At 35.4% G+C, this 15889-nt stretch overlaps 1 protein-coding gene across 4 annotated transcripts in view; it reads left to right on the forward strand.

Moving 5' to 3' along the window:
• LOC136030449 (uncharacterized) overlaps positions 1–15006 on the forward strand; it is a 173759-nt gene extending 158753 nt beyond the window's left edge. For all 4 annotated transcript variants that reach the window (XM_065709437.1, XM_065709440.1, XM_065709438.1 and 1 more), the window contains one exon: positions 12404–15006. In XM_065709437.1, the coding sequence (XP_065565509.1) occupies positions 12404–13481 (1078 nt within the window). In that variant the 3' untranslated portion in view covers positions 13482–15006. The remainder of the gene's footprint in view (positions 1–12403) is intronic.
• Positions 15007–15889: the final 883 nt, after the last annotated feature.

Genomic DNA, 15889 nt, shown 5'->3' on the forward strand with positions numbered 1-15889 from the left:
AATTAGATCTACATAATCACCAAGTGATTGTATTTTTTTAATCCTAAATGTCAGAATTTTCATGTAAAATCTCTTGAAATATATTTTTTATTTATGCAATCTCCAATATATACACATTGTAAATTTCATTACGATGCGACATTGCCCTTTCTATTTCCCCCTGTTTGTAGCTATGAGTAGTATCCCCTCAACAAATTTAAACACATCCCTATCCCTCCATTGCACAACATCCCTATCCTACAATCCCGTGAGAAACCTATTCCGTCATTCCCATGAGAGCCAGCAGGTGCTTGTTACGCTTAAGGGATTGTTTTCTAAGAGATGTGGGTGCCTGTTACATAATAGGGGGCAGTTTAATTTGATTGTTATGCAATAAGGTTTGCAGTGTTACATAATAGGACCTGTTAAAGACCGTTAGTCTGGCGAGGAAGTCATGGTTGTAACTGAGAGGGGCAAAATTATGGGTGTTACATAATAACGGTGCACATGTGGGAAAAAACCTTGGTTGTGACACAATCCTGCTGTTTTTATTATTGTTTATTGTTTTTATTTGAGCAGAGGTAACTTGCCATTTAATTGCTAGATTGTTATGTTCCATGGTTGACAGTGACACTCAGTGTTTGACACACAGCATCCTTTAACAAGTATCATCACACATATGACATTTTTCTGGCATTTTCATGCATAAATATTCGTTTACACTAGAATTAAGGGGTTAAACTTCGATTCTAAGCTTCGAAACTGTTAAGTGTTTCTTTTTATGACTAATGGTGATTAAGGGCAGCTTGCCACAATTTACTAGCCCCCCTCCCAACGACACTGTCTTGGCGCACATTATCAGAACTAAGGGTTTTTCAACCTTGTCTGCTCTAAAAATAATTTAAAATCTAAAAATTGACCATCTTCTATTTGAACAGCCATTTCATTGCTAGACTGCGATGCCCGATGACAATCCAAGCCTGTGACAAGCAATGGCTGACAAACGACACATCTTAGTTAGCATTATTACACATTTGACATTTTTTGGGCATTTTTCTGCAAAAATATGTGTTTACACTAGAATCTATAATTGAAACTTAATTAAAAAATCCATTAGAGTTTCTTCTGATGAATCCTAGCAATCGAGACCAGCGTGAAATTTTGTACCAGCCCCCTCCCTCTGATGATACCTAAAGGGGTTTCAACCTTTTTTCTCTCAAAAAATTTATTTATGAACTACAAAATGACCATTTGTTTTTATTTAAACAGTGGAAACTTGCCAATTCATTGCTAGACTGCAATGTTCCATGCTTCTATGACAGTACAAGCCTGTGACATTCAATGACTGACAAACGACCCTCTATAGAAATCAGAATCAATTATGACATTTTTAGGGAATTTTCTTGCAAAAATCTTCGTTTACACTGGAATTGATCATTTCAACTTACTGAAAAAATCCCTGTTAATGATTCTTTTGATGGCTTCTAGTAATTAGGACCAGCGTGGCACAACGCACCATCCCCCAATAATACCCTTCCGGCACACATTATCAAACCTAAGGTTTTTTCGACATTTTCCCTCTCAAATAAATATATAAACTAAAAAAATGACCATTGTTTTATTTAAGGTGTGGAAACTTGCCATTTAATAGCTAGATTGAAATGTTCCATCGCGATTCCCAGCCTCTGACACTCAATGGTTGACACACGGTACCCTTTAGCAAGCATTATCACACATATGACGGGCATTTTCATGCAAAAATATTCGGTTACACTAGAATCAAGCGTTTAAACTTCGATCCTAAACTTCTAAACTCATTAGCGTTTTTTTGATGACTCCTAGCGATTGGAACCAGGTTGGGGCAATGTACACGACTGACAAACGACACCCTCTAGCAATTATTATCACACATTTGACTTTTTTTGTGCATTTTCCTGCAAAATATATATTTACACTAGAATTCATCATTTAAACTTAATGAAAAATTCCCATTAGCGTTTTTTCTGATAACTCCTAGCAACTGAGACCAGCTTGACTCACTGTTCTAGCTCCGACGACACCCTCTGGGTGTATATTATCACAACTAAGTGTTTTTGAACCTTTTTTTCTAGAAAACAAATTTATAAACTAAAAATGACCATTCTTTTTATTTGAACTTGTTGCTTGCTAACTCTTGTTCGTGAAACTTGTTTCATCTTGATTTTTCTTTTTGTGAAACTTGTATATTGATTTTTCTCTTCGTGAAATTGATTTTGTTCATGGAACTTGTTGCTTGTTGGTTCCATTCGTAGAACTTGTTGCGTGTTGATTTTTGTTCGTGAAACTTGTTGCATGTTGATTTTTTCGTCGTGAAACTTGCACATTGGTTTTTCTTCTTGTGAAACTGATTTTGCATGGAACTTGTTGTTTACTGAGTTTTTTCGTGAAACTTGTTGCATATTGATTTTGCTTATCGTGAAACTTGTACATTCAGTTTTCTCCTAGTGATATTGATTTTCTCCCTGAAACTTGTTGCGTGTTGATTTTTGTTCGTGGAACTCTGATTTTTGTTCTTGAGACTTGTTGCATGTGGATTTTTTCTCTTCGTAAAACTTGTACATTGATTTTTCTCCTTGTGAAGCTGATTCTGTTCATGCAACTTTCGTCCGTGAAACTGTTTGCATCTTGTTTTTTTGCCTCGTTAAACCCATTTTGGTTATGGAACTTGTTGCGTTCTGATTTTTGTTTTTGGAACTGGTTGCGTCCTGAAATTTCTTCGTAAAACTTATACATTGGTTTTTCTCTTAATGAAACTAGTTTCGTTCATTGGAACTTGTTGCCTGCTTATTTTTGTTCGTGGGACTTGTTGCGTGCTGATTATTGCTCGTGAAAGTGTTTGCATGTTCGCTTTTCTCTTCATGAAACTTGTGCATTGATTTTTCTCCTCGTGAAACTGATTCTGTTCATAGAACTTGTTGCAATTTGAATTTTCTTTCTTGAAATTGTTACGTGCTCTTTTTCGTTCGTGAAACTTATTGCATGTTGATACTTCTCTTCATGGAGCTTTTGCATTGATTTTTCTCCTCTTAAAACTGATGTTACTCATGGAACTCATTGCATGCTGATTTTTGTTCGCGGAAGTTGTTGCGTTTTGATTTTTATTCATGAAACTCGCCACATGTTGATTTTTTTGTCGTGAAAATCGCACATTGATTTTTCTTCTTGTGAAACTGATCTTGCTCATGGAACTTGTTGTTGACTGAGTTTTCTCGTGAAACTTGTTGCGTGCTGATTTTGTTCATAGAATTTATTTCCTTGCATTTTTTTTTTGTTTCTGAAAATTGTTGCATATTGATCTTTCTCTTCGTGAAACTTGTACATTCAATTTGTAAGCTCATTGCATGCTGATTTTTATTCGCAGAACTTGTTGCGTACAGATTTTTATTCGTGAAACTTGCTGCATCTTGATATCTCTCCTCGTGAAACTCGTACATCGATTTTCCTCCTCGTGAAACTAATTTTGTTCGTGGAACTTGTTGCGTGCTGAATTTTGCTCATGGAACCAATCGTTTTGATTTTTGTTCGTGAAAAATCAAAAACATTGGTTTTTCTCTATATGCAACTGATTCTGATCATTGAACTTGTTGTGTGCTGTTGTTTTGCTCGTTAAACTTCCTGCATGCTGAATTTTTGTCCTTGAAACTTGTTGCGTGTTAATTTTTCTCTTCGTGAATCTTGGAAATTGAATTTTTACCCTCGTAAAACTTATTTTGCTCATGAAATTTGTTGTGTGCTGATTTTGTTTGTTACACTTGGTATGTTTTGATTTTTGTTCGTCTCAGGAACAAAAATCAGCACGCAATAATTTCCATGGACAAAATTGACCCGAAACAAGTTTCCTCAACCAAAATCAAAACACAGCAAGCTCCATGAGCGAAAATCAGCACGCAATAATCTTCATCAACTAAATCAGTTTCACAAGGAGAAAAAATGTACAAGTTTCATGAAAAGAAAATAAACATGCAACAAGTTTCACAAACAAGAAATCAGTACGCAGCAATTCCACGAACTAAAAATCAGCTCGCAACGAGTTCCATGAACAAAATCATTTTAACGAGGAGAACAATAAATGTACGAGTTTCACGAAGAAAAAAAGGAAAATGCAACAAGTTTCATTAACAAAAATCAATACGCAACAAGTTCCATCAGCAAAAAACAGCACGCAACAAGTTATATGAGCAAAATCAGTTGCACCAGGAGAAAAACAAATATACAAGTATTAAGGAGAGAAAAATCAACATGCAATAAGTTTCATAAACAAAAACCAGTGCCCAAAAGTTCCATGAACAAAATCATCACGTGAGCAGTTCAATGAAAGAAAAATCAGTTTAAAGATGGGAAAAATTATTGCACAAGTTTCACTTGGAAAAGAAAATCAAGATGCAACAAGTCTCTTGACAAAAATCAGCATACAAGAAGTTCTTGAACAGAAAATTAGCACACAACATCTTCTATGAATTAATCAGTTTCATGAGGAGAAATATCAATGTACAAGTTTCACGAAGAGAAAAACTCATCATGCCACAAGTTTCACAAACATAAATCAGCACGAAATTGAGAAAAACAAATATACAAGTTTTAAGGGTTGAAAAATCAACATGCAATAAGTTTCACAAACTAAATCCAGCGCCCAAAAAGTTCCATGAACAAAATCATCACGTGACACGTTCAATGAAAAAAAAATCAGTCTAAAGTTGGGAAAATTATTGCAAAAGTTTCACTTGGAGAAAAATCAAGATGCAACAAGTTTCTTGAAGTAAAATCAGCATGCAAGAAGTTCCTTGAACAAAAAATCAGAACACAACATGTTCTATGAATTAAATTAGTTTCATGAGGAGAAATATCAATGTACAAGTTTCGCGAAGAGAAAAAACCATCATGCCACAAGTTTCACAAACATAAATTAGCACGAAACAAGTTCTGCGTACAAAACCAGCTCGCAATAAGTTCCAATGAATAAAGCAGTTTCACGAGGAGAAAAATTAATGTAAAAGTTTCATGACGAAAAAAATAGACATGCAAGAAGTTTCGCGAAAAAACATCAGGACGTAACACGCTCCATGAGCTAAATCAATACGCATCAAGTTCCATGAACAAAATTAGCTGCACGAGAAGAAAAATAGTGTACAAGCTTCACGAAGAGAAAAACCGACATGCAACAAGTTTCACGAACAAACCAGAAAGTAAAGGAGAAAAATCAATGTACAAGTTTCACGAAGATCAACGTATCATAAGTTTCACGAACAGACATTAGCACGCAAAAAGTTCTACGAAAAAATTGAAACCACAATAAGTCTCCGATAAAACCGATAAACCGATAAAAAAATCAGTTTCATGAGAAGAAAAGTCAAATGTACGAGTTTAACGAAAGAAAAATCGACATGCATCAAGTTGTATGAATACAAATCAGCAAGCAATAAGTTTCACGAAGAGACATGCAGCAAGTTTCGCGAACAAAAAAAATCAGCACCCAACAAGTTCCATGAAAAATTTTTCTCCTTTTACGAGGAGAAAAATTAATGTACGATTTTCACAAAGAGAAAAATGAAGATGCAACAAATTTAAAGAACAAAAAATCAGCTCGCGACACGCTCCACAAAACAAAATCAGTATGCAACAATTTCTATGAACAAAATCAGTTCCACGATGTGAAAACTGACATGCAACAAGTTTCGCGAACAAAAATCAGCACGCAACGAGCTCCACGAACAAAAATCAGTAGTCAACAAGTTCCATGAATAAAATCAGTTTTATGAGGAAAAAAAATATACAAGTTCACGAAGAGGAAAATCAAATTGCAACAAGTTTCACGATCAATAATTAGCCCACAAAAAATTTCACGAGTAGAAAAATCAATGTACACGTTTCACGAAGAGAAAATTCAATAAGCAACAAGTTTCACGAGCAAAAATCATTTCGAAACAAGTTTCACGAATAAAAATCAGCACGCAATAAGTTACATCAGCATAACCCGTATCACGAAGAGAAAAATCATTTGCAATTTTCACGAAGAAAAAATAAACATACAACAAGTTTCACGAAGAAATTTCAGCACTCGGTTACTTTCCTGAACAAATCAACATGGAAGAAAAAAATGAAGAAAAAAATCAACATGGAACAATTTTCACGAACAAAAATCAGCATGCAGTAATTTCCATGAATAACAATCAATGTGTAGCAAATTGTATGAACACAATCTGTTTTACGAGGAGAAGAATCAATGTACAAGATTCACGAAGAGATAAATAAATACGCAACATGTTTTACCATCATAAAAAATCCGCTCGCAGTAAGTTCCACGAACAGAATTAGCACGCAAAAAGTTCCATGAACAAAATCAGTTCTGGAGGAGAAGAATTCGTGTACTAGCTTCACGAAGAGAAAATTTAATATGCAACAAGTTTTACAAACAAAAATGAACGCGTAACAACCTATATGAACAAAAAATCAACATGTAACAGGTTCCATGAATAAAATCGGTTTCACGAGGAGAGTAATCTATGTACATGTTTCACGAAGAAAAAATCAACATGCAACAGTTTTCACGAATAAAAATAAGCACGCAATAAGTTCCGCGAACAACAATTAATGTGCAACAAATTCCATGAACAAAATCTGTTTTACGAGAAGAATCAATGTACAAGATTCACGAAGAGCAAAATCAATATGCAACAAGGTTTACTAACATAAAAATATCAACACGCAGCAAGCTCCACGAACAAAAATTAGCGCGCAAAAAGTTCCATGAACTTTTCGTCAGTTTCGCGAGGAGAAATATCCATGTTCGAGTTACACGAAGAGAAACTTTAATATGCAACAAGTTTTACAAACAAAAATCAGAACGCAACAAGTTTTATGAACAAAAAAATCAACATACAACAAGTAGTGAAATCAGTTTCACCAGGAGAATAATCAATTTACAACTTTCACGAAGAGAAAAATCAACATGCAATAAGTTTCACGAATAGTATTCAGTACGCAACACGTTCCACGAACAGAAATCAGCACGCAACAAGTTCCACGTACAAAATCAGCACACAACAAGTTCCAAGAAAAAAACAGTTTCATAAGGAGTAACATCAATGTACAAGTTTCACAAAGAGAAAAATCATCATGCAGCAAGTTATGCGATGAATAAACAGTACAACACAAGTTCCACGAACAGATTCTGCACGCTAAAAGTTCCATTAACAAAATCGGTTTCAGGAGGAAAATCAATGTACAAGATTCAAGAAGAGAAAAATCAACATGCAACAAGTTTCAAGGATGAAAAATCAGTTCGAAACAAGTTCCACAAACAAAAATCAGGGTGTAATTATTTCCATGAACAAATCAGTTTCACGACGAGAAAAATCAATGTACAAATTTCACGAAGAGAAAAATCAATATACAACAAGCTTTGCGAACAAAAATCAGCACGGAACAAGTTCCCCGAACAAAAATCGGCACGCAACAAGCTCCATGAGCAATATCAGTTTCACGAGGAGAAAATTAATGTACATTTTTCTCGACGAAAAAAGCAACATACAACAAATTTCACGAAGAAAAATCATCACGCAACAAGTTCCACGGAAAAGAATCAACACGCAGCAAGTTCCATGAACAAAATTAGTTTTTTTTAGGATGAAAATCAATTTACAAGTTTCACGAAGATAAAAATCGAGATGCAACAAGTTTCACTGATAAAAATCACGAAGCAACAAGCTCCATGAACAAAAATAAGCACGCAACAAATTGTTCTCCTCGTGAACTGAACAAGATCAGTTCCACGAGGAAAAAATCAATGTAAAAGTTTAAAGAAGCGAAAAAACAACACACAACAAGTTTCAGGAACAAAATCAGTTTTGTGAGGTGAAAAATCAATGTACAAGTTTCACGAAGAAACAATCAACATGCAACAAGTTCCACAAATAAAATAAACACGCAACAAATTCCATGAACAAAATCAGTTTGAAAATGAGAGAAATCAATGTACAAGTTTCACGAAGAAAAATTCAATATGCAACAAGTTTCTTGAGCAAAAATCCGCACGCAACAAGTTCTACGAACAAAATTAACGCGCAACAAGTTCCAAGAACAAACAATCAACACTCAAAAAGTTCCATGAACAAGATCAGTTTCACGAAGAGAACAATCAATATACAAGTTTCGCGAAGAAAAAATCATCATGCAAAAAGTTTCACGAACATAAATCAGCATGCAACAAAATCCATGAAAAAAATCAACTCGCAAAAAGTTTCATTAACAAAATCAGCTCGCCATAAGTTCCACGAACAAAATTAGTTTCAGGAAGAGAAAAATCAATGTACAAGTTTCATGAAGAGAAAATTCAACCTGCAACAAGTTTCACGAACAAAGTCTATACGCAACAAGTTCAAATAAAAACAATGGCCATTTTCTGGTTTATATTTTTTTATTAAGTGTTTATTAAGTGTGATAATGTGCCTCTGATGGGCTTCATCGGGACTTGTACATTGGTTCATGATGGTCTCAGTTGCTAGAAGTCATCACAAGAAACGTTAATGAGATTTTTTCGTTAAATTTGAATGATCTATTCTAGTGTAAACGAATATTTTTACGGAAAAATGCCCTAAAAACATCATGTGTTTAATTATGCTTACTAGAGGGTGTTGTTTGGCAGCCATTGAGTGTCACAGGCTTCGAATGATCATGGAGCATCGCAGTCTAGCAATGAAATGGCAAGTTTCTGGTGTTCAAATAAAAATAATGGTCATTTTTAGTGTATAAATTTATTTTGTGAGGGCAAAAACGTTGAAAAACTCTTGGGTGTGGCAATGTTCGCCAGCAGGTTGTCATCGGGGGGCTATTACATTGTACTACGCTTGTTCAATTGCTAGGAGTCATCAGAAGAAAAGCTAATGGGGATTTTTCATTAAGTTAAACGCTCGATTCTATCGTAAACGGATATTTTTGCGTGAAAATGCCCAAAAATACGTGTGATAATGCTTGTTATAGGATGCCGTGTGTCAACCATTGAGTTGACACAATGCGGCTAGGAGTTGCCTTGGAACATCATAATTTACAGGGAAGTGGCAAGTTTCCCCTTTTCAAATGAAAACAGTGGCAATTTTTTAGTTTATAAATTTATTTCTCAGGGAAATGCTGAAATAACCTTTAGGTGTCATTATTTATGCCAATAGGATGTCATCGAGGACTGGCACATTTTACCAGCCTGGCCTCAATTTCTAGGATTCATCAGAAGACAAGCCAATGGGTATTTTTTCATTAAGTTTAAATGATTGATTTTAGTGTAAACGACGATTTTTGCGTCAGCTATTGAGTGTCACAGGCTTGGTATTGTCATGTAACATTGCAGTTTAGCTATGACATCGCAAGTTTCCGCTGTTAAAATAAAAACAGTGGTTATTTTTTAGTTTATACATTTATTTTGAGGGAAAGTACTTGAAAAATCTTAGCTGTGATAATGTTCACCAGAAGGGTTTCAACGGGGGAGGGGGCTGGTATATTGTGCCACACTGACCTCAATTGTTAAGAGTCATCAAAAGAAACACTAATAGGGGTTTTTCATTAAGTTAAACGGTCGATTCTATTGTAAACCAATTAACAAAACACTCCATAGTAAAACTGCGCTAAGAACCACCGGCCATATTATCTGATAACATCCTCTAAAGCATTACGTAACAAGCAGGTGCACTTAAATGTAAGCAAATTTCAGTAATCGATTTTCCACCCTTTATGTCAGCTATTGCAATCACATGGGAACACGCAATCAATAGCTTAGTCATTCTAGTATGCGCGAACACGGGATTCTCCTTGTGTGTAATGGGCTAATATGTACAATGTCTTAGCCAAAACAAAATATTAGAAAGGGTATAATGATCCAACTAGTGAGGTGTGATAATATGCGCCAGAATGGTACCATCGGGGGCTGGTACATTTTGAAACGTTGGTCTTATTTGCTAGAAGTCATCAGAAGAATCGCTAATGGGGATTTTTTTATTAAGTTGAAATATTCGATTCCAGTGTAAACGAATATTTTTGCAGGAAAATGCCCTAAAAACGTCATTTTTGTGAACATACTTCCTAGAGGGTGTCGTTTGTCAAACGTTTGGTGTCACAGGCTTGTAACTGTCATGGAACATTGCAGTCTAGCAGTGAAATGGCAATTTCCGCTGTTTAAATAATAACAATGGTCATATTTTAGTTTATAAATTTATTTTTGAGGAAAAACAGTCAAAAACCCCTTAGGTGTCATCAGTGGGGGGGAGTGCTGGTACATTTTGCCACGCCGGAATCAATTGCTAGGAGTGATCAGAAGAAATGCTAATTGGTATTTTGTCATTAAGTTTAAACGATCGATTCTAGTGTGAACGATTCTCGTATAAATCGATTCAGGTGTACTTCAAATGTAAGCAAATTTCAGTAATTGATTTTCCAGCCTACATGTCAGCTATTGCAATCATATGGGAACATGCAATCAATAGCTTAATCATTCTAGTATGCGCGAACAGGAGATTCTCCTTGTGTGCAATGGTCTATCATGTAGAATGTATTAGCCAAATCAAAATATTAGAAATTTTAAAATGTTCCAACTGATTAGCGTTCTATTCCATTGAGGGGGAGTTCTTTTCGAATCCTAATGTGGACAAAAAATCTTTAATTAAGAAAGGTTCCCTGAAAAAAAAAAACTCTTGAAAGAAAAAACACCTTGAAAGAAAATTAGATCCTGAAAAAAACGCTTTGAATAAAAAAGAAATCCCGAAGAAAATGAAATCTCTTATAAAATAATGGAAAATCTAACATGTACATCGTTATTGCGTAATTCCCTTCGTTTGCGCTGCCATCACGTTACATATCACCTGCACGCCGCCACTACGTAACATCCATGTGTGTGCCGTTACTACGTAACATCCAACGTTTGCGCTGTCATTACGTCATACCCACGGGTGAGCTGTCATTACGTAACATCCACTTAAGCACTGTTATTATGTAACACCCACGTGTGCATCGTCATTACACAACACTCACGTGTATGCCCTCTTCGGCTACTACTGGGATTCCCCATGGGCCCCTGAAGTCTAGCATGTCACGCGAGATTACGTCATTCCCAGTAAATCTACCAAGTTACGTAAGATTACATCGCCCCCAATAAATATAGCAGGGCATGGAATATTGTATCACATTCCACTTGTGCACCGTATTACTTAACATCCAGGTTTGTGCCTCCCCCCCCCAGTTACAATCGGGACTTCCCGCCTGACTAACGGTCTCTAACAAGTCCTATATGTAACACGCCGGACTTTATTGCATAACAACGAAAGTACCCTTTCCCCTATTATGTAACAGACACCAGCATCTTATAGAAAACATTCTCTTTTACGTAACAAGCACTTGCTCGCTCTCATGGGAATGACGGGATAGTGCTTTCGTGAAATGGCAGGATTGGGCTGTTGTTGAAGGGAGGAACAGGGATGTGTTTAAAATTGCTGAGAAGATAGAACTACTGTGATTTTAAAGTTAAACAGTCATCTATAAGAAGTGGGATGCATACATGCTCTCGGTCATGTGTTTCATTATGCTTTTTCAAAACTTAACACGCGGCCGTTCTAGCTAAAAAGAAGACTACCAACATTTTTATTTTTTTTCTGTAAAAATCTGACAAAGTGTGAAAATAAAGTTACATAAACTTGAAATAATACCATGAACCGGAAGCACTAATTGGGAGGGGGCGATTACCCCTTAGGATTTGAAAAGATTCTTTTTTCTATTTTCATTGAAAAAACATCCTAGATTTTAATAAATAACTTTTAATATTCATAAAAAAATGTTGCAACCCTTCCCCCCTCTATCGTTCAGTTTTATAAATTGGTGCCTTTGCCGTAGACGTCGTCCATTGATACCCTGCATCAGTCAATAACAATCTACGGGCGAAATAGCTCAAAACCAGAATAAAGTATAATTTTTATTTCGAATGACCAGTTCTCTTATGCACTTGATCATTCGGAATAAAATTTTTATGGAATGAATATATTTTAGTTTAAAAGTTTCACAAAGCAAGGCATTCCTGCCCGAAGATTAAGTTTTTTAAAATTGTTTGTTAAGTTACTTTCAATTAAAATTTTTTTCTTCTTTCTCCTTTTTCTTCTTTTATTTTTTGATTTTCAAATCTGTATGTTGTTCGCGTATGTAACTAGACTGTTAGAGAGGAGGGGGGGGGGGGGGTAACGTGTAATCCTTCCCGTTTCATAAATTTTCTAAAAAAAAATTATATATAATAAGATATGCGTGCCCTGTTTCTAATAACTGCGATCTTACTATATCTTTTTGTGTTCGTATTACTATTTAGTATTAAAATGAAAATATTTGTAAAGTCATATGTCAAAAACGTCAATTTTTCTTATAGATACGTACCTGGTGAAGAAAGTAGAGATGATAGTGGAGGATCTCGAAGTTCAAGAAGTTCTGGAGACAGTGGAGTTGGTGTTCAAGATTCAAGTATTGATACAACAGACGGCCAACCAAGACCTGGTGAAGAAGAGCTCGCTTTATTTATTCAACGAGACGCTGGTCGACTAGATCGCCTCAAAAAGAGGTATAGTATAACAGAAGAAGAGGATGAAATGGAAGATTATGGGTTCTTGAGACGCCCCTCTGTCAGAGGTATAAAGCCCAAATTTGGTACGACAACCGAAATTATTAAGCAAATGCAAGAACATCTTCAACCTCCAGCAATAGCTACCAGAGGGGCTAGCCATACTACATGGCCATATCCAGAAAAAAGTGATAAAAGAAAAGGTATTGTCCACTCCTTACAGCCTCTTTTAGAAGAAAGACCTATGAATCAAAGTATGAGATTCATCCGCCCCGCCCAGCCTCCTAGGTTGCAGAGGTTAGCATCAAGCCCTAATCTTCTTGCAAGACCTGATTCATACCCTATTGAAACTTTATCAAACATAAAATGGGCGACACAATCAGTGATTCCACCGCATAACCACCCTCGGCCTGAGTTGGTTATACAAAGGCATCCCAACTATCTGCCGGGCTCAAGGCCAACATCTTTAGCCCCTTCTCATACTCATCCTACCCACGGATTAAGATCTCCACTTCAGTTAATGCCTGAGCACTTTAGCACTCTACCACATCCTCTTACCAGCTCTTACCATGAAGGAATTCAAAGGCTTCCATCTCCACATTACAGAGGAGTTGATGATAGTATAATATATACTACAGATGGACGTTTTCGACCTTATCAAAAACAAGTACATGCCTATTATAAACCCGAGTGTAGTGATTGTGGTGTCTCTACGCCTGGAAGCGAAGACAAAGTCATGTCTATGGGACCTAAAGGAGAAAGAGAGGGACCTGAAGGGGCCAGTTCAAGCCCAGGTTTGGCAAGTGATGTTGTGCCAAATGCCCTAGATTATTCAAAAAAAGATGCTGCTGCTATTATACCAGCATCATTAGCTTTAGTTCGTCCATGAGGTTATTATTCCACACTGTTTCCTTTGTTGCGATATGACTCTTGCCATAGCTCCTTGCAATTCTTTAAAATCTTATTATTTCTTGTATAGCTCCTCCTCCTTCTCTTCCTGAAATTCAGGGTCTTGAGTTTTGCTTGAAAGGAGTAACAATTGTAACTGTTGAATTATGCATTTTCCCAAAACTAGTGGGCTAGTAAGAAAAGGTATTTTGTCAGTATTGATTCCTTTTTTTAAGTTGAAAATTAAAGCAAACAACCCAAAATACATGACATAAATCAAAACTGCGTTCACTGCCCAATAAATAAAAATGATATTCCATAGTGACAATCTTAGCCAAAATTATGATTTACCTATAATTACTAATTTCAGTTCTTTCGCAAGTCCTGGTGCATGTACTCTTTCTTTAAAAATTCTCTTCTCTTAAATGAGTAACTTAAGTAGACCCTCTTTTAATTATTGTCCTTAAATTATTTATATTTCCCTTCATGTGCCCTATTTTAGATGCATCCATATGAGTTGTATAGCTCAGATTTGTTATATGATGTGAGCAGTTGTCACCTCAAGCTCAACTGAGAGGTGACAGTGCTTTAGTGACATTTTACTTTATTTTCGTCCTGGAAGAAAAAAATGACGAAGTATTATGAAAGTGATCGTAAGACCAAAAAAGTTGCCTGGTATTTTTAGTATTTTAAGTGCCCCATACATTTATAGGTAAAGCCTAGAATATCGCCTGGAATTCGAGCATAATAATTTTTTCTAAGAAATTATTGATGGAACAATTTTGCACTTGTGTAGATTACAAAAGAAAGAAAAATTACAGTTTTCACTTGGAAAGTGTGCTTTAATTCCATTGGCTTATTTTTATGACGTAAGTGAGTCAGTCACGTTATTTCTTATCTTCGGAGAAAAACTATCCCCATCTTTTTTTCCAATCCTGCTAACTAATTCTTAGTGGCAAACTGGGACGTAGCTCCCGCATTTTATTGGCGGGGACACATATATTATATTTGGGGGCGTATATTATTTTATTTGGGGCCAGAATTTTTATTAAAGGGGCGTATATATAATAATTTGTTTACCATATATATGCCCCCTCTCGAAACGACGCCCCTCATGACAAATATATACAGACAAGGAAACACAATTTCTAGGGTGACAAATAGCTCTGTCTTCAAAAAATCTGATTGATTCTTATGTGGAAAATTTTAAGTCAGTAAAAGCAATGAAAAATTTTTTGAGTCATGACCATGACCTCTCTATTTCTCTTTGAGATAAGACTAAAAAGACATGAATTCTGAATAGTATCCTCAGTTTTGTCTATACATGTATTGGGCTCTTTAATCTTGTTACATTTGTTTTTTTATGCTTTACGCTTTCAATTAGCTGTATTGTTATAATATGGAGTTATATTTTAGTTTTGTATTTTGTCATTTATTGTTATACGACACACTTGCGAGTTGTAAATTTTACGAGCTGTATTCTTGTGTAATTCTCGTGATGAAAGAATATAAAATTATTTACAATATTTTTTGTTTTAGTAAAGTTTTAGTGAAGACATAGTAAAGACTAAATCTACATTAAATTCTTACCATTTATGGATGTTTGGAATTTTATTAATTTTGTACCTTTTTATCTAAAATGGACAGCCCGCATAGAGGCTTGGCCAGATCCCCCCTCCTCCTGTTTGGAAGACCTAACTGCTAAAAGTAAAAGAACTAACTATTGAAAGTACATTTTTTTTTTCATTTTGTTTATTTTTGTCTGTTCAGACCAGATTAAATGTTCAACAAATCAATAGAAATACAAATAGTTACAACAAAAGTAAAATTACAGCCAACTGTAGCAGTGTGCCATGTGTACAATTTTCAGTAATGACACATTTCAGACATAGTAAAGACTACATCTACATTAAATTCTTACCATTTATGGATGTTTGGAATTCATTAATTTTGTACCTTTTTATCTAAAATGGACAACCCGCATAGAGGCCAGATCCCCCCTCCTCCTGTTTGGAAGACCTAACTGCTAAAAGTAAAAGAACTAACTATTGAAAGTACAATTTTTTTCATTTTGTTTATTTTTGTCTGTTCAGACTAGATTAAATGTTCAACAAATCAATAGAAATACAAATAGTTACAACAAAAGTAAAATTACAGCCAACTGTAGCAGTGTGCCATGTGTACAATTTTCAGTAATGACACATTTCAGACATAGTAAAGACTACATCTACATTAAATTCTTACCATTTATGGATGTTTGGAATTCATTAATTTTGTACCTTTTTATCTAAAATGGACAACCCGCATAGAGGCCAGATCCCCCCTCCTCCTGTTTGGAAGACCTAACTGCTAAAAGTAAAAGAACTAACTATTGAAAGTACAATTTTTTTTCATTTTGTTTATTTTTGT

This window comes from Artemia franciscana, chromosome 8 (assembly GCF_032884065.1).
Source record: "Artemia franciscana chromosome 8, ASM3288406v1, whole genome shotgun sequence".
NCBI lineage: Eukaryota > Metazoa > Arthropoda > Branchiopoda > Anostraca > Artemiidae > Artemia > Artemia franciscana.